The sequence below is a fragment of the Erinaceus europaeus genome, chromosome 11 (assembly GCF_950295315.1).
Source record: "Erinaceus europaeus chromosome 11, mEriEur2.1, whole genome shotgun sequence".
Lineage (NCBI taxonomy): Eukaryota > Metazoa > Chordata > Mammalia > Eulipotyphla > Erinaceidae > Erinaceus > Erinaceus europaeus.
In genome coordinates this window covers 69,542,873-69,562,224 of record NC_080172.1, presented here as the reverse complement: position 1 = coordinate 69,562,224, position 19,352 = coordinate 69,542,873, and the positions used below count along the sequence as shown (strand labels likewise).

Below are 19,352 nucleotides of genomic sequence, written 5' to 3'. Positions count from 1 at the left end.
TCCAGCTTTCTAGTTCTATTCCCAACTGACACTATTTTCCCAGCCAATACTTTTAGCCCACCTGCATGTTATCTGTGGGGCTCAGGCAAAAATGAGTAGTCTTGGGCACCTTAGAACATACCTAAAATAGACTTCTTAGATCCTTCCAACATAAAGACCCCCCCAACCTCATCTTCTAAATTCTTATCTTTAGGTTCCTGATTAATAAGCAATTTGTTCTGCTTTATATCTTAATTTTTTTTAGCCACCAAGTTGCAGATGCTACCGTGACGCCAACCTGGACAGATGACCTCACCAATATGTCCTAGAACACCATCTCACTAAAGCCCTACCCCAGTTGGGAAAGATAGAACAGGCTGGTATTATGAATTGTGACCTGTCAACACCCATGTCCAGCAGAGAAGCAATTACAGAAGCCAGACCTTCCACCTTCTGTACCCCATAAAAATCTTTGGCTCATACTTCCAGAAGGATAAAGACTAGGGACCCTTCCAATGCAGGGGAGGGTATATGGAACTCTAGTGGTGGGAATTGTATGGAATTATACCATTCTTATCACACAATCTTGCCAATCACTATTAAATCATTAATAAAATAAAAAAATAATTAAAAAAGAAATATTTCTTGATCTTCTTTTTCCACAAACATCCTTTCATTCTGAGATTAGTCCTTTTAGACACTATGCTTTGATTTTTATGCATGTCCAATAAATAATAATAAATGGCAACAATTTATTATTGGTAACATCATGACTTGATCATGTTAATTAACACTAAGGTCTGCTGTTTCCTAGAACATGCAAGAAGTGATGCCCACCTGTGGGGACACTTGAATGGGATCTAGGAAGCTCTGAGGAGGCACTTTGATGGTGCCTCCAGACACAGTCACAAGGATTACTGACTCCAGAGGCCAGCCTGGAGTGTCTAAGTGACAGAAAATGAGAGAGGAGGTAGGGGCTGGCAGAACCATATTGATAAAAACACAGATCTGTAGTAACTGTAGCAGAAACTTGAAAGGAGATATAATCAACTCAGATTCTTTCCTCTTCCTCTCCTGGGTCCCCATGAGGTCAGGAGCAGGTAAACCAGATACCAAACTGGTACCCTGTCTGGTAGTAATGACTGAGTATATATGGGAGTGATGAATTTCCTATCACTATTTATCCTGGATTCTTGGAGTCTGAGGGCTCAGGGCTGAGATCTCTGTAGCACTTTATAGAATAAGAAAAGTAGCACTTTGTAGAATGAGAAAAATTGCGGGACCAGGTGGTGGTGTACCTGGCTAAGCACACACATTATAGCGCCAACGACTCCAGTTCAAGAATGCCCCCTGGTCCCCACCTGCAGGAGGAAAGCTTCACAAATGGTGAAGCAGGGTTGCAGGAGTCTGTCTCTTTCCCTCTTTACCTTCCTTCCCCTCTCAATTTTCCTCTGTTTCTACCCCATAATAAATAATAACTTAATTAAAAATAATAAAAAAGGGAAACTAAGGGAATATATTGGGGGATCTGATAGTTCTGTTCTGTCCACCTTGTCTTTGCTTTTTCACTTGATGCCTGGTGTGAATATGAATGAAAAGGACCTAGAAGTGAGCACAGTTTGCAGTTTTTGACCACCCACCTCTGGTAGCATGACTCAGTTGGGCCTGAAGGTTCCGATTTTCTTCCCTGAGAGCTCTGTTTTCATTGTATAGCTGAGGTGTGGACTCTGGGCCTTGAGTGTAGATGTTAGAGGTGGATCCTGTCCCAGAAGCATAAGCATACAAATTACACATTTGAGTAACACATTTTAACCCTAACCCCATTCCCCACAAAGAGACTATCTTAGCTTTGTAGAGACCTGGGCTAAGTCCTGCTTGGCCAGTGTTGGTTCCCTAAGCCACATCTAAGTGGGCTCTTTGCAGGCATTACTACAGACACAGCTGCAGTGTAGACTGGACAGGGGTGTGTGAACAGGAAGGTCTCTCAGGAGGGCAGTACAGGGAGAGAGGCCATCTGGGGTGGGGGACTGGGGAGGCATGCAGACTTAGCTCAGTCCCTTGCCAGTCAAGTGACCAAGTCACAGAAAAGTTAGCAGGCAGTAGGTGAGCAGATGGAACAGAAATTCAGATGACTCTGGGGACCAGAACTACAGTTAGTTCTGCCTGATGAGAAATTAATCTGAGTCAGACAGAGCCATGCAGTGGGGGGCCTAGTCTATGATCTCTGGCCTCGATGAACTATTTCTAAGGAGCAATAGAGACAAGTCAAATGGAGGGTTTTGACTGGGAAGCTCTCCTGGAAGTCCCTCCCTTCAGAAGCGGTGACTATGCCCAGAAGCTGGAAGCCCTGGGCTTCTACCAGTGGGCCTTGCTGTAGAGCTAAGCCTGTCCTCCAGCTGCTCCCGTAAACGGTCGTTGATGCAAATGGACTCCTCCAGGCGCTGGCGCAGGTTCCGGATCTCACCAAGATGCTCCTCCAGCAGGTCAGCCCCTGCAGCCACCCCACCAGGACAGGAAACAGGAGGAGGACAGAGAAGCCTGGTTACTAGTGTGGATCCCCTGGGAGGGGGTGCGGCTCAGCCGATGGCCTCTCAGCAAGACCCCTAATTGTCATCTTCTACCAACAGCACCTCTCACTTAGGCACCAGGGACATGGTCACCTTGTTAAAGAGTAAATGGTGCAGGAGCTGGGCAGTGGTGCACCCAGTTGAGTGTGCATGTTATGATGCCTAAGGACCCCAGTTCAAGACCCTGGTCCCCACTTGCAGGGGGGAAAGCTTCATCAACGGTGAAGCAGTACTACTGGTGTCTCTCTCTTTCTCCCAGTCTGTCTCTACCTTCCCTCTTTATTTATCTCTGTTCAATAAATAAGTATATTTTAAAAAAGAAATTAAAAAAGAGTAAATAGTTCAGCTATGAAGGTGGTATAATGGATAGAGGACTAGGTTCTCAAGCATGAAGTCTTGCATTTCTTCCCTGGCATCACATATACCACAGTGATGCTCTGGTTCTCTCTCTCATCCTCCATTTCCTCCTCCTCTCTCTCATTAATAAATCTTAAAACAGAAAAATATAAGAGTAGCAGCAACCTAAAAGGTAGCACAATGGCTAGAGAGTTGAAAGCATGAAGTCTCTAGTTTGATCCCTAACATCACATGTGCCAGAGGTTCTCTTCCTTCTTCTTCTTCCTTCTTCCATCTTCTTCTTCCTCCTCCTCCTCCTTCTTCTTCTCCCTTCTCCTTCTTCTTCCTTCTCCTTCTTTCTTCTCTTTCTTCTTTTTCTTCTTCTGTTGTTTTCGCCGGGCTAGGTTGTTTTCACCGGGCTGGCTTCACGGGCGGGTAACAGACGACCAGGGACTCATGGCTGGGTTGTACGTAGTATCTCTTTATTCATGCAGGACGCAGCACAATCTAAGACGAGCTAAGCTAAACTCAAGTACCTTAAAACTCACAATGCTGTCTTTATATATACTTGCCAAGTAGGGTGGAAACAGGATGTGACATATAGAGGGTGGAGAGAAAAGTGACTGGTGAAAATCAGAGTGTGACAAGGAGGGGGCAGAGCAGGCGAGAATCCTATCACTGAACCACCAATGCCCTGGAGTGCTTTATGTAAATGTAAAAGTGATTTATGTAAATAGACCAAAGCTTTGAATGGGATTAAATCTATCCCTATATAGGTATATGGTTAAGCAGAAGCCAGGGGGAGCTGGCATACTATCCAACATTCTTCCTTCTCCTTCTTCTTCCTTCTCCTTATTTCTTCTCTTTCTTCTTCTTCCTTCTCTTTCCTCCTCCTCCTCCTTCTTCCTCTTCTTCTTCTTCCTTCTCCTTCTTCCTTCTCCTCCTCCTCCTTCTTTTTCTTCTCTCTCTCTCCCCCTTCTCTTCCTCTCTCAAAAAAATAAATGGCACTGAGACATAAGATATTCTAAGCAAATCTTGTGCACCCCCTGCACTCACCATGTAGCTGTTGGTATCATGCCATCTGATCCTGACCAGGAGAGCTGGCAGTGATGGAAAGAGTTTTCATGGAGTTGTGTGTACACAGCATATGTATATAGGGGGTGAAAAGCCATGTAGAAATGTCTCCCTTCCTCTAACACTCCTGATTGACAAAGTCATGCCATGTGAATGTTTTATAGCATTCTGGAAGAGTCTCAATGGGCTGTAAAGGGTCAGGATGCAGAGAAGACTGTGATTGTGGGAGCACAGGTTGGGGTTCCCTAACTCTCCCACACAACTTTGCAGAACCCTCAAGCACCAGGGCAGGGAGGGTGAAGGTGCACTTACAGATGGCTGAGCAGTGGCCTGGAGAGTGGCAGAGTGCACCCAAGAGTATCCTGGATTTGATCCCTGGCATTGAATGTACAAGAGTGATGCTCTTGTTCTCTCTTTCTTATAAATAAATGAATAATTTTTTTTCTTAAAAGGACTAAGCACCTGGTGTGTTCATTTTTATTTCATCCTATACTGTGAGCCAGGGGCTAGAGGAGAATAATCCCAGACTACAAAGGAGATTCCAGTTCCACAGGCCCTAGCTCTGTTCTTTACCTGTGGGTTTGGAGTTAAGCTGGTACACAGAGGATCCTGAGGAGAGGTCCCCGGATACACTCCCTTTCTGAGGCCTCATCATATCCCACTGGACACTGCTGCCCAGGTACCCAGGCTCCAGGATCCTGCCCAACTCAAGGGTGCCCCTGGGGGAGCTGGGCTTGGTGGGCTTGAAGTAGTGGGGAGATTTGGTTTCCAAATGGCTGCTCGGCAGTGCAGCTGGAGAAGCAGAATGGCCAGTGCTGACACCTAGAAGGAAAGAAACTAGAGTGAGAAACAGATATCAGATGGGGAGGGTAAGCAAGGGAGTGTGTGATGGCTAAAAATGGACACAAAAAGGGATTTGAGGTATCAGAGATTCCAGTCCACTCAATAATGGACAATAATTTGATGAAGATCCCCAACCTAGATGTTCTAACACTCACTCCCATGGATTCACTAGCAAGAGTCACCAAGAGGAAGAGGATGGTTAAAGCATCTGAAAGTCACCAGTACACATTAGAGTGAAGTCTAATGTCCCCACTCCTGGATTTGACTTTTCTATGGGGATAACATTCAGCAATGTTCCAGAAGTAGAACTCACTCTCAAAATCAGGAATTAAGAGTCTAAAAGAGTGGGGGTGGCAAAGACAGTTTATCAGTAGGGCCTTGCCATATGTGTGGGCTAAGTTTGAGACCTGGCATCATATGGCAGCGCCATGTCACTAGGGGAAGTTCTGGTGCTATGGAATGCCCCCCATCTGGACATAAAGATTGGAAAGGCTGCAATATTCATGTGTTTTTAAGTCTGCCGAATGGTATGTATACCCTGTTACTGTGTGTGTGTGTGTGTGTGTGTGTGTGTGTGTAAGGTGGTGGTAGTAATGATCTAATGCATGAGTGATTTCACTGCTCCCAGGCCAACTTTTTCCAATCTTTATGTCCAGATGGGGGGCATTCCATAGCACCAGAACTTCCCCTAGTGACATGGCGCTGCCATATGATGCCAGGTCTCAAACTTAGCCCACACATATGGCAAGGCCCTACTGATAAACTGTCTTTGCCACCCCCACTCTTTTAGACACTCCATAGGCATAGAGTGTGATTCTAGTGTTATTCCATTTGTTTTCTACTTGTTGTTCTTTTTAAAATTTTTTATATATTTACTATTGGATAGAGACAGAGAGAAACTGAGAGGGAAAGGGGAAAGAGAGAGGGAGAGAGACAGAGACACCTGCAGCCCTACTTCACCACTCATGAAGCTTTCCCCCTGAGGATGGGGATCAGGGGCTTGAACCTGGGTCCTTGTGCACTGTAGTGTGTGCACTTAATCATGTATGTGTTCTACCTCCTGGCCCTGTCTAGTTGCTGTTCTTAAGCACAGCTAGAAAGTAAATTCATCATGTGAGGTTGTTTCTCATTTTCCTACAAACTATAAGTGATCATAATACATTTTTATGATGCGCCATCCAGCTTATTCATCCATCAAACCCTTTCTAAAAGTTACTGTACACAGGCTGTGAAATCAGTGATGACATAAAATCAACAATCTCTCAGTCAGAGGACAGGATAACAACCAGACATCATAACCTATGCTTTTGCTCACAGTGTGGGGTGGGGGGTGGGGAGAGGCAGAAATGAACCTTGTGCAAGAAGAAAAGGGCTTTGCCATCTGCTTTTAACTTTGATTGAAAGCATGTGACATCAAGAACATATAACAGCTATGCAAAGGGCCCCCCTGAAAGTGGTCACCTTTTCTTAGGGCCACTTCATCATCCTGTTTAACAAGATATAAAACTTCTCCCATGTTCTGCAGGACACATGCCATCAGTGTGTCAGAGTCTCTCAGTCCACCTGAGGATATCCCATACTGCAAGCATTGGGAGAGCACCACGTCCAGCCTGATGACTGGGTGTACTTGTTAAGACAAACACACTAGAAGGTAAAGACATTAAAAAAAAAAAAAAAACAGTATACACATTAAAAGAAAAATAAAGCAAGCAGAGCTATTCTTCAGTCACCCACTAGCAATATGTAGTCCTCTGTTATTTATAAAAACTCTGCCATCAAGCCAAAGCCATGCAGAGCAGCACACAAAGGTGGCAGGAAGTGCTCACTTTCTCCCAACTGCTTCTGCAGCATCTGTAGCTCCTGCTGAGCCTCGGCCAAGGAGACCATGGGTGTCTCACAGCAGCCAAGGAGGGGAGGACCAGTGGAGCTGAAAGGCAGGAAGCTGGATGGAGCTGGGGGCAGTGGTGCCTGGGGGAGACTAACCAGCCTGGGCATGGAGGGAATATGAAGGCCTAGAAACAGAAAAGTGATGGAGAAAGCAGACACATCATTAGAAAGAGTATAAGAGAAAAGAGTAAGTGAGAGATTTAGAAGGTGAAACCATACCCTAAACAGATACCTCCTTGGGGAGTGGTCCTCATTCTATATGGTACTGGCTAAGATGGCTGCCACACAAGGGGCTGGGTTAGCTGATCTCTCCTTCTGTAAGACTATCCCACATACACACTCTATGCTCATCCTACAAACAATTTAATTCGGGCAGCTGTCAAAGCCCTTGCCCAGCCATCCTGGGAAAGGAAAGGTCCAGACAGCTATATCCAAATGCTCTCAAGAGCCCCTGGAGGTGCTATTCCCTGACTATCTCAATCCTTCCCCTGTGCGAAGACTCTCCCTACACCTAGGATCACTCTTCTGAAGGTTTCAGGAGTTACCCTGAGGAGGGCATGAGCAGACTGCAGGGAAATTTGCCTTGCTGATGCATGCAATTTGAGACTGCTGAACCCAAATGAGTTCTGGTGTTCACTCACCAAATGGAAAACAGAGTCCTTGGTGAAAGGAGCAGACACAATGACTTGCATACCTGACTGTCTGAGCCTTGGGATCACTTAGGAAGAATTTATAACACCCGAAGATCCTTCAGGCCCTTTAGAATTAGAAACTGGATAGAAGAGTTGGAAATTTGCATTAAAAACCCTCCCATGGAATACATGTATGCTGATCACCATGCAGTTCATTGTATGGATAGCTCTTTTGGAACCTAGGAAGTTTTAAGGCATGAACATATTTCCTCTTTCTTAAAAATATATGGGGCCCATGAGAGCAGAAACATGTGGAGTATGTGTCACATGAAAGACAATGATCATTCTCTCAGCATGCCCCTCGCTCCAGGATGCTGACAGTCTGTCAGAGCAGTACTTCCAAGTGACACAGTCTAGATCTCCCTCAGAGGGAGACATTTTGATTTCACAACCCTTGACCTTCTGCTATGTCTGACCACAAAGGATTTGTAGTTTGACAAACAACTTTCCCCATGATTTCTAGTTCACTCTCAGACACTTTGAGCCCAAGTTCAGGAAGAACTGGGACATTTACTCTACCTAAAAAAAGGTGGTTGACTCCCATCCCCTGGAGAGATGGGGCAGAAAGAAGCACTAAGATTTCTGGGAACATCTTTGCACAAGTCACACCCCAAAAGCTACCCAGAAGGGAGCCAGAGCAAAGATAGCAAGGGCAACTTTGCTCTTTCCCTGCCATCACTAGAGTGGAAATGTGTCTGAACAGCATCCCTGGGGCAAGCAATCTGAGACAGATAAGTGAAAGAGACCCCTCTACTGGGTTGCAGGATATATACCATGTGCATATTAAAGACTGTGAACCCATTCACAGGAGCATGGGTGATAATGGAATGCGAGCAGAGTCTTGCCTGAGGATGCTGGGCATCCTCAGCTACAAAGTAATGGTCTCAGGCACTATGTAGGCTCCTTGTGCAGATAATAAGAGTCCCATGGATAGGGGAGCATGTCTTTTTGCCTTCTGGTCACTGAAATCCTAGGAGAAACATTTCACCTGTTTGCTCCCCAGGGTGAAACAAAAGAAGATGGAAAATATATATTTGAAAATGATAGACAACTGCTGACCAAATGTAGAACAAATTCTATTGTAGGTTACTGATTCCTCTCAAATATTTAAAACAGAGAATTCAAACACACTAACAGATTAGGGTGGTCTCTTGATTTTACTTACAGTTTGATGCATATAAGCCCCTCACAGTGAGAACATTTGCCCCTGCAGAAAAATCAAGCAGGTAGCTAGAGGAGAGGAGGTGAAGCCCCAGCTCCACTGGCTGTTTCATACCTGGATAGGCCTGGCTGGCCTCCTGGGGGGGATTCTGGGGAGCTGGTAAGCTGCTGGGGTTGCTGCTGGGCTCGGTGTTAACCCCATGAGGTGTATTGGTTGCTGATGGTTTAGGAGACAGAACAGCAGAATGGCTTGAATGATGGATGGAATCTACAAAACCCATGAACGAAAGGAAATGTTTGGTGTTCAACAGAGAACTGGGATCTGACCTTGGACTTAACCAGGGGAGGTACCAGAAAGAAGGCTGCGTTCAGGGAGGGCAGCAAGCACAAGTCTCAGGAGTAGAGTTCATTTCCTCACTTGGTACCTCAGTGGGGCAGGCCCAATTTAATAGAGCCCACTTTACTGGCTTAGAACCCTGGCAAGAACTATAGCAAGTCAGGCAGCGTCTATGAACAGCCACAGACATTCAGGAATCCTTGTTCAGGGACTTCAGCTAGCAAGATCATTGCAGGAAGCGTGAGATCTTAACAAAGTCAGTTGGAGTGGTGTAGGAGGTAGCACAATGGATAAAGTGTTGGACTCTCAAGCATGTGGTCTCAAGTTAGAACCCCAACAGTGCATGTACCAGAGTGATGCTCTGGTTCTCTTTCCCTCTCTTCTTATCTTATTTATTAATTAATAAATAAGATTTTTCTTTTTAAAAAGAGAGCTGGGGGGAGTCGGGCTGTAGTGCAGCGGGCTAAGCGCAGGTGGCGCAAAGCACAAGGACCGGCATAAGGATCCCAGTTCGAACCCCGGCTCCTCACCTGCAGGGGAGTCGCTTCACAGGCGGTGAAGCAGGTCTGCAGGTGTCTATCTTTCTCTCCTCCTCTCTGTGTTCCCCTCCTCTCTCCATTTCTCTCTGTCCTACCCAACAATGACAACAACAATAATAACTACAACAATAAAACAACAAGGGCAACAAAAGGGAATAAATAAATAAAATAAATATTAAAAAAATTAAAAAAAAAAAAAGAGAGAGCTGGGGCAATAGCCTAGTGACTATGCAAAAAAACACCTTTAATGCCTGAGGTACTAAAGGTCCCAGGTTTAATCTCCAGCACCACCTTAAGCCAGAGCTGAGCAGTGCTCTGGGGGAATGAAAAAAAAAAAAAAAGCCATCCAGATGCATTCTGTGCTCATAGGCTTTGCCCCACTGTGGCTCACCCGGGGTCTGACAGCATGTGCACACATGCCAGTGGAGACCTGGTTATGGGGACAGTTTACAAGTGCAAGCAAAGACTCAACCCACTGGCACCTGTGTTTGGTACTCAATCCCAGAGAGAGAGATATTCAGCCATATAAAGGTGGAACCACTCGAGAAGTAGGAGTTACCTGAGTGCCCAGGCAAAGCTTTCTGCTTTTCATAGTGTGTGTACTCGCTGGCAATGTCCATGTCAGAGCAGGCTTCCAGCTCATCAGATAGGAAGGAGGAGCTGCTTGGGGAGCGGTGACAGTCAGACAAGGCCTGGCTGCTGGAAGGTGTGAGGGAACGGGCATCTAGCTTGGCCTGCAGAACCTCGATCACTTTCTCCTTCTCCTGAAGCTCCCTGCTGAGTCTAGCAGAGGTAAGAGTGGACAAGAGGTGAACCGAGGTCACCAGGCAAGCTCTTCCTGACCAAACCACAAGACCTTTCTCACAGAAAACCCATCTCAGAGGCAGGGCAGTGCAGGGGCAGCATGGCAGCTGAGGAGGAGTAGGGGTTCAGCATGCCCTGTAAGGCAATGCTAGGGCTGCTGCTGCAAGTGTGCTCTCCAGCACAACCGCAGTTCAAGAGCTGCTGGCCCAGTATCCAGCCAGTTACGTCAGAACCTGAAAGTGAACACCGAGAAACCACAGCAGCAGGAGCTGCTGCAACACACACGTGTGTGCTAAGCGAAGTCCTCTGAAGCAACAGTGGTGTTGGTCTGTGATGAGTCGGAAATGAAAGCAGAATAAAAGTGTCCTTTACTACAGTTGTTTTGAGAAGGGCTAGATGCTCTGACCCAATAGGACTACAGCTAGTGCAACAACAGACTCTGAGTCCATGTTTTACTGTGCATGGGAGATATAGGCTGTGACTCACTGACAATTGCTTCTAAAGACTGTTGCCTTTGATCTATAAATTTGGGGAATCTAGGGGGTCAGGCAGTAGCACAGCAGGTTAAGTGCACCTGTCGCAAAGCTCAAGGACTGGCATAAGGATCCCAGTTTGAGCCCCTGGCTCCCCACCTACAGTGGGGTCGCTTCACAAGTGGTGAAGCAGCTCTGCAGGTGTCTGTCTTTCTCCCCATCTCCCCCTCCTCTCTCCATTTCTCTCTGTCCTATACCAACAACAATGACATCAGTAACAATAATAATAACCACAACAATGATAAAACAACAAGGGCAACAAAAAGGGGGAAAATTGGGGAATCTATGGCCTCAGTGATATGAAGTCCCTAGGTCTCTTTCATGAGATACTGTAATAGGATTCTTTTCTTTTTGCTTCCCCTGCCCCCACCCAGGGAAACTGGGTGACAGTTAAACTAGCTGCCAGCTCCTCTCAGAGTAAGTCAATTTGGCAAAAGCACACTGCAATCTTTAAACACACAGAGGGAAAATAAAGATGATGTTTGGTGGTGCCAATGTTTCCTGGAACCTAGTTAGCTCAACTGTAGGTCTAACTCTAGGTTGCTAATCTGAAGAATAAATATGAAAACAGAGATCAACAGACAAGATCTTCAGTCAGAAGTGACTGAAGAATTAAGTTTAAAACAACAGTAAGAAAAAAAACAAACAGTAAGGTTTCATAAACAAATGAATTTACCACAATCAACATTTCCCCATGTTTGTGAAGTTGCAGTCATTCATAACCATTCAGGTCTTTTCCCCACAGTCCATCTCCCTTTGACCAGATCCCATTTTAATTACCTGAAGGCCAGTGGCTCAAGTCCAGCTTGATCTTTCTCAGTTTTATGATTCTCTACAAATCAAATTCAGAGAGTCACAGTAAGAAATCAACCAGGTTCCACTCCTGATATTATAAATGCAGGGCCTCTTCAAATACCACACAGTGGTTACCCTGTGTATGTCTAGGACATGTGAGTGAAGCATCCTGAGAGGCCCCAGATTATGAGTGTCTAAACCATATCTCAAAGAGCATGGGGCTCTATCCACATTTGAAATACATTCATGTCTGACACTAGACAATAAAGGAACGAATAAAGATGATGATAAAGTATGTTAACTGCTCAGAGCAATTTAATAGCCATATCTAGGTTAGAACCTGGGTCTTGCAAGTCTGAGTTCAGGCCTTCATTCACTACAGTAAGATCCCATCCAATCTCTCTTTCTCTCCCTTAGTGATGGATGGTACCTCCTTCCCTAAAAATCACTCTCCAGAAAGGCTTCTACAACTGCATTCTAATATCTCCAACTCCATGCATTCCTCCTGGATGCTCCCCACCAGCAGTTCCTAGCCTATCATGGTTCCTGGGAGCAGAGGCAAGACCCTGTGTTAAAGATGCTTCAAGGAAGGTGTGGGAGCCTCCTGGGTCTGGTGCTGTGGAGTCCCAAAGCCCTGTGGCCAACTTACTGGTGCTGAGTTTGCTGGTGAGCCTCTCTGTCAGCTGGCTTCCTTGGGCGAGCTGCTCCCGGAAACTCTGCCCCAAGTAATAGTCAATGTCGTTGCCCCTTAGGAGGTCTTCAAATGACTTTACTGTGTCTTTTGCATGCTGAGTGAGAAGATAGCAGATACCTCGGCCTTCTCGGATTTTCTGGCGTAGATAGGAGAGTTCTCGGGCCTGGTCCTGAATCAAGGAATCATATTTCCTAATGTGGGAAACAAAAAAGAAATGGATGATACACTACAAGGGCTTCCACAGAGATATCTTTTAAATAGATTTATTTATTATTGGATAGAGACAAAGAAATTGAGAGGGGAGGGGAAGACAGAGAGGTGAAGGGACAGAGAGACACCTGCAGCTCTACTTCACCACTCATGAAGCTTTCTCCCTACATGTGGGGACCAGGGGGTTGAACCCGCCATGTCCTGGCAACTGTAACATGTGCTTTACCAGGTGGGCCACTGCTTGACCCTCTCCACAGAGATTTCAATGGGAACACCTCTGAGGAACTCAATTCTGGCACATAAATAAAAAGTGATATTTCAAAGTAAATTCTGCCACGAGATACTATTACATCAGACAATTTAGCATACAACACTCTTTCCAGTGACATATATATCTTAGTCAGAGATCTAAAAACAAATCATAATTTTTTTTTCTTTCCCTCCAGGGTTATTGCTGGGCTCGGTGCCTGCACCATGAATCCACCGCTCCTGGAGGCCATTTTTCCCCCTTTTTGTTGCTCTAGTTGTTGCAGCCTCGTTGCAGTTATTATTGCCATTGTTGATGTTGCTTTGTTGTTGGATAGGACAGAGAGAAATGGAGAGAGGAGGGGAAGACAGAGAGAGAGGGGAGAGAAAGATAGACACCTGGAGACCTGCTTCACCGCCCATGAAGTGACTCCCCTGCAGGTGGGGAGCCGGGGGCTCGAACCGGGATCCTTACGCCGGTCCCTGCACTTTGCGCCACATGCGCTTAACCCACTGCGCCACCGCCCGACTCCACAAATCATAAATTCTGTGGTGGTGATGAGAGTGCTAGATTTTTGTACACCGGGCAGTACCAGTAGAGACTGACCCTAGCCTTTCTCCTAATTCTGGATAGGAACATCTGTGTTTCTTATTTCAAAGACCATCTGCATTATGGCAGCCTGTATTTTGCAAAGATGACAAATCATTACACAAACTCCTGTACCATATGCTCTTCTCAATATGGCTTTTTCTCTTCTTTGATCAAAAGGCAGAAGTTATTCTCACCTCCTAAATCTGACCATTTTGGCCAAGACTGCAAATACATGTAAGTCCTGTGCACTATGGCTTCATTAGCTCTCCAGTTCTCTAAGATTGTAAGTAGAAGTGACACAAGCAAGCCAGAGAAATTGCTCCTTTTATTTTCTTTAAGATTTACTTATTTATTAACAAGCGATCCAAAAGGCTGAGAAACACATGAAAAAATGCTCCAAGTCTCTGATTGTGAGAGAAATGCAAATAAAGACAACAATGAGATGCCACTTCACTCCTGTGAGAATGTGATACATCAGAAAAGGTAACAGCAGTAAATGCTGGAGAGGTTGTGGGGTCAAAGGAACCATCCTGCACTGCTGGTGGGAATGTAAATTGGTCCAACATTTGTGGAGAGCAGTCTGGAGAACTCTCAGAAGGCTAGAAATGGACCTACCCTATGATCCTGCAATTCCTCTCCTGGGGATATATCTTAAGGAACCCAACACATCCATCCAAAAAGATCTGTGTACACATATGTTCTTGGTAGCACAATTTGTAATAGCCAAAACCTGGAAGCAACCCAGGTGTCCAACAACAGATGAGTGGCTGAGCAAGTTGTGGTATATATACACAATGGAATACTACTCAGCTGTAAAAAATGGTGACTTCACCATTTTCAGCCAATCTTGGATGGACCTTGAAAAATTCATGTTAAGTGAAATGAGTCAGAAGCAGAAGGATGAATATGGGATGATCTCACTCTCAGGCAGAAGTTGAAAAACAAGATCAGAAAAGAAAACACAAGTAGAACCTGAACTGGAATTGGCATATTGCACCAAAGTAAAAGACTCTAGGGTGGGTGGGTGGGGAGAATACAGGTCCAAGAAGGATGACAAAGGACCTAGTGGGGGTTGTATTGTTAAATGGGAAACTGGGGAATGTTATGCATGTACAAACTATTGTACTTATTGTTGAATGTAAAATATTAATTCCCCAATAAAGAAATTAAAAAATAAAAATAAAAAAACTAAAGCTCTAGTCACTGTGCCATCTCCTGGGAAATGTTGGGGGTCATATTCTCCACCCCCCACACCACTCTGTGTGTCTGTGTGTATAATCTTTTTAAATTGGGGGGGGAGTTAGTGGTTTACAGTGCAGTTGTAGACAGCTGGGGCACAATTACTCATATCCCCATGCACCAAGGCCTCAGTGTTCCCTCCACCATTCTTACCCAGGCCAGGAGGCAGATCTCAATTCCTCAGCCAGCTTCCCTTCCAGCCCAGTTTTGGGGAGCTGGGCCTCCAGCTGAGACACTCTTTGCATCAGACTATCCAGATCCTTTTTAGCATGGAGCCCAGGGGAGTAAAAAGCCCCAGCGCCATCAGACAGCCACCCCTCGTCCTCATCAGTGACGCTGTGTGGTGAAGACCCTTCCAAGGTGCTAATAGCCTTCAGCTTTCTGGGCCTCTCAAGACTTGATGAATAATCACTGGTCACGGACAAGGAGCGGACCCGGCTCTTGAGGTTCTGAATGACTTTGCTGGCATTCTGCAGCTGGGCCTTCAGTTCTCTGATGTCCTCCTGTAGGACAGATACATCTTCTGAGTCTCCATATGCCTGGAACTCCTCCTGCTTCCCCAGCTGTTTTTTCAGGGGCTTCTTCCCAGGGGAGCTGGCCAGTGTGAAACCCCTCTTTGAGCACAGCCCCTCCATCAGGACAGACTTCTGGAGGCTGCCACGCTCCTCACACTCTGAGAAAACAGAGAGATATCTCTTGAACAAAGGTGGCTTTTGCTATGGCTGCCACTTCCTTTAAGGGCCCCAAGGAGAGCAATTATGAGAGCAAGTGGTCAGAGAGCACTGTTCCAGCAATCCAAAATCCAAACAGAGCTTCCTTGTTTCCCAACAGCCCAGAAGCCAGTGCAGCCCCCCCCCCCCTTTTTTTTTTTTTGCCTCCAGGGTTATCACTAGGGCTCAGTGCCTGTACTACTAATCCACTGCTCCTAGAGGCCATTTTTTCCATTGTTGTTGTTACTGCTGTTAGATAGGACAGAGAAAAATTAGAGGGGAGGGGAAGACAGAGAGGGGGAGAGAAAGATAGATACCTGTAGACCTGCTTCACCACTTGTGAAGTGACCTCCCTACAGGTGGGGATCCAGGGGCTTGAACTGGGATCCTTACACTGGTCTGTGTGCTTTGTGCCATGTGCACTTAACTCACTGGGCTACTGCTGGCCCCCAATGCAACCCGCTTTTATATTAACAAGGGTTTTCTCTTCTCCACTTCAATTTGGTCAATATTCCCACAATCTAGGCCCTTTTATGGTAGAAAAAAATAATTGTTTTAAATTTATAGCATGCATATTTCCTAAAGCTCATTTAGTCCTTTTATTAATAAATAGGTCTAGGGCTGGCAAGATAGCTCACCTGTATAGTGTGCCTGCTCTGTCATGCACATGACCTGGATTTAAGCTCAGCCATCACTGCACTATGGGTAGCTTCTGTGCTATGGCATACCTCTCTCTCTCTCTCTCCATATATATATATATATGAAAAAGTTGGCTTGGAGTGGTGAAGCCTGGTGATAATAAGAATAGGCCTCAGGTTTTTATTTTTTAAACAGTTCTATTGTCACCAGAGTTATTGCTGGGGCTCAGTGCCTACTTCTCTCAGAGTCCAATTTATTTTTCCTTTTTACTTATTAGGACAGAGAGAAACAGAGGGGAGGGGGGAGGCAGAGAAGGATAGCAAAAGAGAGACACTTGCAGCACTCACTACATCACTGTCCATGAAGTTTTTCCCCTCCCTGCTGCAGGTGGGGACCAGGGTTTGAATCCAGGTCCTCGCACATGTTAATGAGTGTGTTCAACTGGGTGAGCCATTGCCCAGGCCCCTCAAGGGTTTTCTTCCTTGCTTTTGTTTTGTATAATACACAGTTGGATAGTACTTTTTAAAAAAAAAAAAAAAGTAATAGTGATATACTGAAAACCAGCCATAGAACCCAAACTCTCAGCCAGCCTCATTTGGCACAGGGTGGGGGGTGGGGCTCTTCAACTTTCCTGTCTCTCTCTGGTCCTGAGTCTCTTTCAGTCTGTTTTGTGCGTGTGCCTCTTTTGCCCTCACTCCTCATCAAGTGTGAGGTCAGCAGCACCAAAAGGTGAAAACTGACTCTGGAGGAGAGAGAGTGGGCCCCAGAGAGTCGTGCTCTTACCTGGGCTGGTGGTCTCCTCCCGCTCAGCCTCATTCTCACTTCGGCCACAAGTTTCATAGCCCAGGTCCTGGAGGTCCACTTGAACCTGCTTGCTGTCCTGTTTCACCAGAGATTCACCTGCTTGGGAAGAGACAAATGGTGTTTCAGGGCATGTGAATCGCCCACACACAGAGAAAGTGCCCTGGCCCTGAGCAGTGGGGGAACCAAATTCAAAGAGGCAGAGATTTTCTTTTGAACTTCTGTGTGAGAAGAGACCGTACTCCTGGCAGCAAGACTTCTTTTCACCAAGATGCACTTACCTGATTGATTACCTGCAAACTTATCTGGACCCAGACATCTTGAACTCAGGTATCACATACTTCTAGACACCCAGTAAAACTAGCAAGACCTTTATCTACAGAAGCTTAGTGTTTAAATGAAGCTCGGCTAATTTAGGGTTTCAATACACGTGAATATGTACTGCCCCGTAAAGTAACTACTCATCCCATATGACTACTTTGTATTCAATTAAAATGAGGTAAATCTGAAAGTTCCTGAGTGGTACTAGGCATCCATTTCATGTCTTCCATGAACTGTGGATCTAGAACACTTCCACTGGGTCAATGAAATAGCTCTCTTGGGTAGTGTGCTGCTTTGCCAGGTACCAGACGCAGGTACAATGAGCCTGGTGTCCACTACACTGAAGGAAACTGCAGTGCTGTAATCTTTGTCTCTCTCTGTGATTGTCTCTTTCTAAAACAAACCAAAAAATCAAACAAAAAACCAACAATACCTTCATTGCTGCAGGGTGTTCTCTTTGCAAGCACTCATTCTAGGCCAGCACTGATTAAATATATTTGAAAGATCTCGTGCAAGACCATGAGAGAAGAGAAGCAGCTAGTTTATGCTGAGAGAGTCAATGTTGGGCCTGCTTCCTGTCAGCACTATCACAGCACAGGTGATTATTTATTGAGTCTCCTCTGCCATTTGCATACCAAAGATAAATAGCCTCTGCCACAATTCTAGGACAGTGGTCAGGATCTAATTTGTCCCGAGGCTGGGGAAACACAGCAAAGTCTGCAGAGCAGGGAGTTTTTCAAGGCAAAGGTAGAGGCTGTGGATATGGCGAACTTAACACTTACTAAACTTAACTCTGTATTTCTCCAGCTGGTTGGCCTGGGCAAAGACAGTGGCTTCTGATATCAGCAGCTTCTCCTGGAGATCTTGATAGTGCTGTCTGCACTGTGCCAGCTGGGAGAGCAGGTGTGTGGTAGAGCCCATGAGGTTCAGTTCTGATTGAGGCCCAGGGTCCCAGGCCTGGGGCTGGTTATCTAGCTGTGAAAGCAATTAGAACAAAATTAAGTGCAGTTTCAGGCAGTTTTCACCCAGAGATGGACCCCTCCCTCTGTGAGCCCTGTGGACATGGTTCACGTGTATGTCCCAGCACTCCTCATGCCAGTTGGCAGTTACCTGCTGTCCAGAATGAACTCCAGGACTTCTGGGCCCATGTTTTATTCATCACTGCCTGTAACTATAGTGCTCAGCACAGGGCTTATCTCCTCAGCTGACTAGCTCTCAATACAAAATGTGCTCAGTGATTAAAAAGGGGTCAAAACTTCCATTCATCTCTCCCTGAATTTTTGTACCCACTGTCCTTTCAGAATCCTCTCCTTTCCCCATTTTACTTAATCTTCTGCAAAGGGCCTTCCCTTAAACCATCTTGACAGCCCTCCTGAGACCCAGAAATAGATATATATGATGAAAAATGGCAGCAATAAGGGAGATATCATCACATACCACTTACCTGGGTGGACTTAAAAAAAAACCTACAAGCCCCTATCATGCATCCTACGGGATGATATGTGTCTGTGCCATCTCATCCCATCATGCGGAGCACCTGAAGGGCAGAGGCCAGTTTTTTTTTTAAATATTTATTTATGAGATGAAGACAAAGCAAGGCCAGGTGATGGCACACGTGGTTGAATGCACATGTTACAATGCACAAGGACCCAGAACCAGTGTTGTGGATGTCTCCCTTTCTCTCTCCCTCCCTCTCTCTTCCTTCTTGACTTCTGCTTGTCTCTAGCCAATAAATAAATAAAGATAATAAAAAAATAAATCTTCTTTAAAAAAAGTTAAAAGAAGGAGACAGAGCATCACTCTGGCATATGTGATGCTGGGGAATAAAACTTGGGACATCATGTTTGACAACCCATAACTTTATCCACTGTAAAACTCTGGGAGTTTTTACCAACTCCCAGACTGCCAGAAACCAGGTTATATTGCCTACTCTACTAGTATGTCATTTTGGAAATTACAGCACTCAAGAAATATTTATAAAAAATTAATTGCTCAAAAGTATTTGCTATAGAAACCAATTTGTTGTAGTTATTGCTGGTCTTTAATGTTTCTGGATAACATTTAAATTTTTTAATTTTATTCATTTACTCAATTATTGGACAGAGTCAAAGAGAAATTGAGAGGATGAGGGTAATGGAGAGGGAGAGAGACAGAGAGACAACTGCAGCACTGCTTTACCACTTGTGAAGCTTTCCCCTGCAGGTGGGGACTAGAGGCTTGAAACTGGGTACTTGCACATTATAACATGTGCACTCAGCCCCCCGGAGAACTTTTTAAGATAGTAAGACAGAGAGAAAGAGAGAGAGAGAGAGATGCAGAGACAAAGAGAAAGCCACCAAAGCACTGAAGCTTC

At 45.4% G+C, this 19,352-nt stretch overlaps 2 protein-coding genes across 20 annotated transcripts in view; one reads left to right on the top strand and one right to left on the bottom strand.

Annotated features, from left to right (window-relative positions):
• Window positions 1-578, top strand: part of PRKAB2 (protein kinase AMP-activated non-catalytic subunit beta 2) — a 62,799-nt gene extending 62,221 nt beyond the window's left edge. The window contains exon 8 of one of the 2 annotated variants that reach the window (XM_060201995.1): window positions 245-578. In XM_060201995.1, the coding sequence (XP_060057978.1) occupies window positions 245-270 (26 nt within the window). In that variant the 3' untranslated portion in view covers window positions 271-578. The remainder of the gene's footprint in view (window positions 1-244) is intronic. The other variant, XM_060201997.1, reaches the window with a different exon arrangement.
• PDE4DIP (phosphodiesterase 4D interacting protein) overlaps window positions 1-19,352 on the bottom strand; it is a 245,515-nt gene that overhangs the window by 21,404 nt on the left and 204,759 nt on the right. For 9 of the 18 annotated variants that reach the window (XM_060201987.1, XM_060201989.1, XM_060201990.1 and 6 more), the window contains 11 exons: window positions 17,782-17,974; window positions 16,661-16,780; window positions 14,682-15,201; window positions 12,197-12,432; window positions 11,533-11,584; window positions 10,023-10,198; window positions 8,655-8,807; window positions 6,626-6,811; window positions 4,530-4,778; window positions 2,339-2,470; window positions 1,620-1,739 (listed from right to left, as the gene is read on the bottom strand). In XM_060201987.1, the coding sequence (XP_060057970.1) occupies window positions 1,620-1,739; window positions 2,339-2,470; window positions 4,530-4,778; window positions 6,626-6,811; window positions 8,655-8,807; window positions 10,023-10,198; window positions 11,533-11,584; window positions 12,197-12,432; window positions 14,682-15,201; window positions 16,661-16,780; window positions 17,782-17,974 (2,137 nt within the window). The remainder of the gene's footprint in view (window positions 1-1,619; window positions 1,740-2,338; window positions 2,471-4,529; window positions 4,779-6,625; window positions 6,812-8,654; window positions 8,808-10,022; window positions 10,199-11,532; window positions 11,585-12,196; window positions 12,433-14,681; window positions 15,202-16,660; window positions 16,781-17,781; window positions 17,975-19,352) is intronic. The other 9 variants (XM_060201991.1, XM_060201992.1, XM_060201982.1 and 6 more) reach the window with 3 other exon arrangements.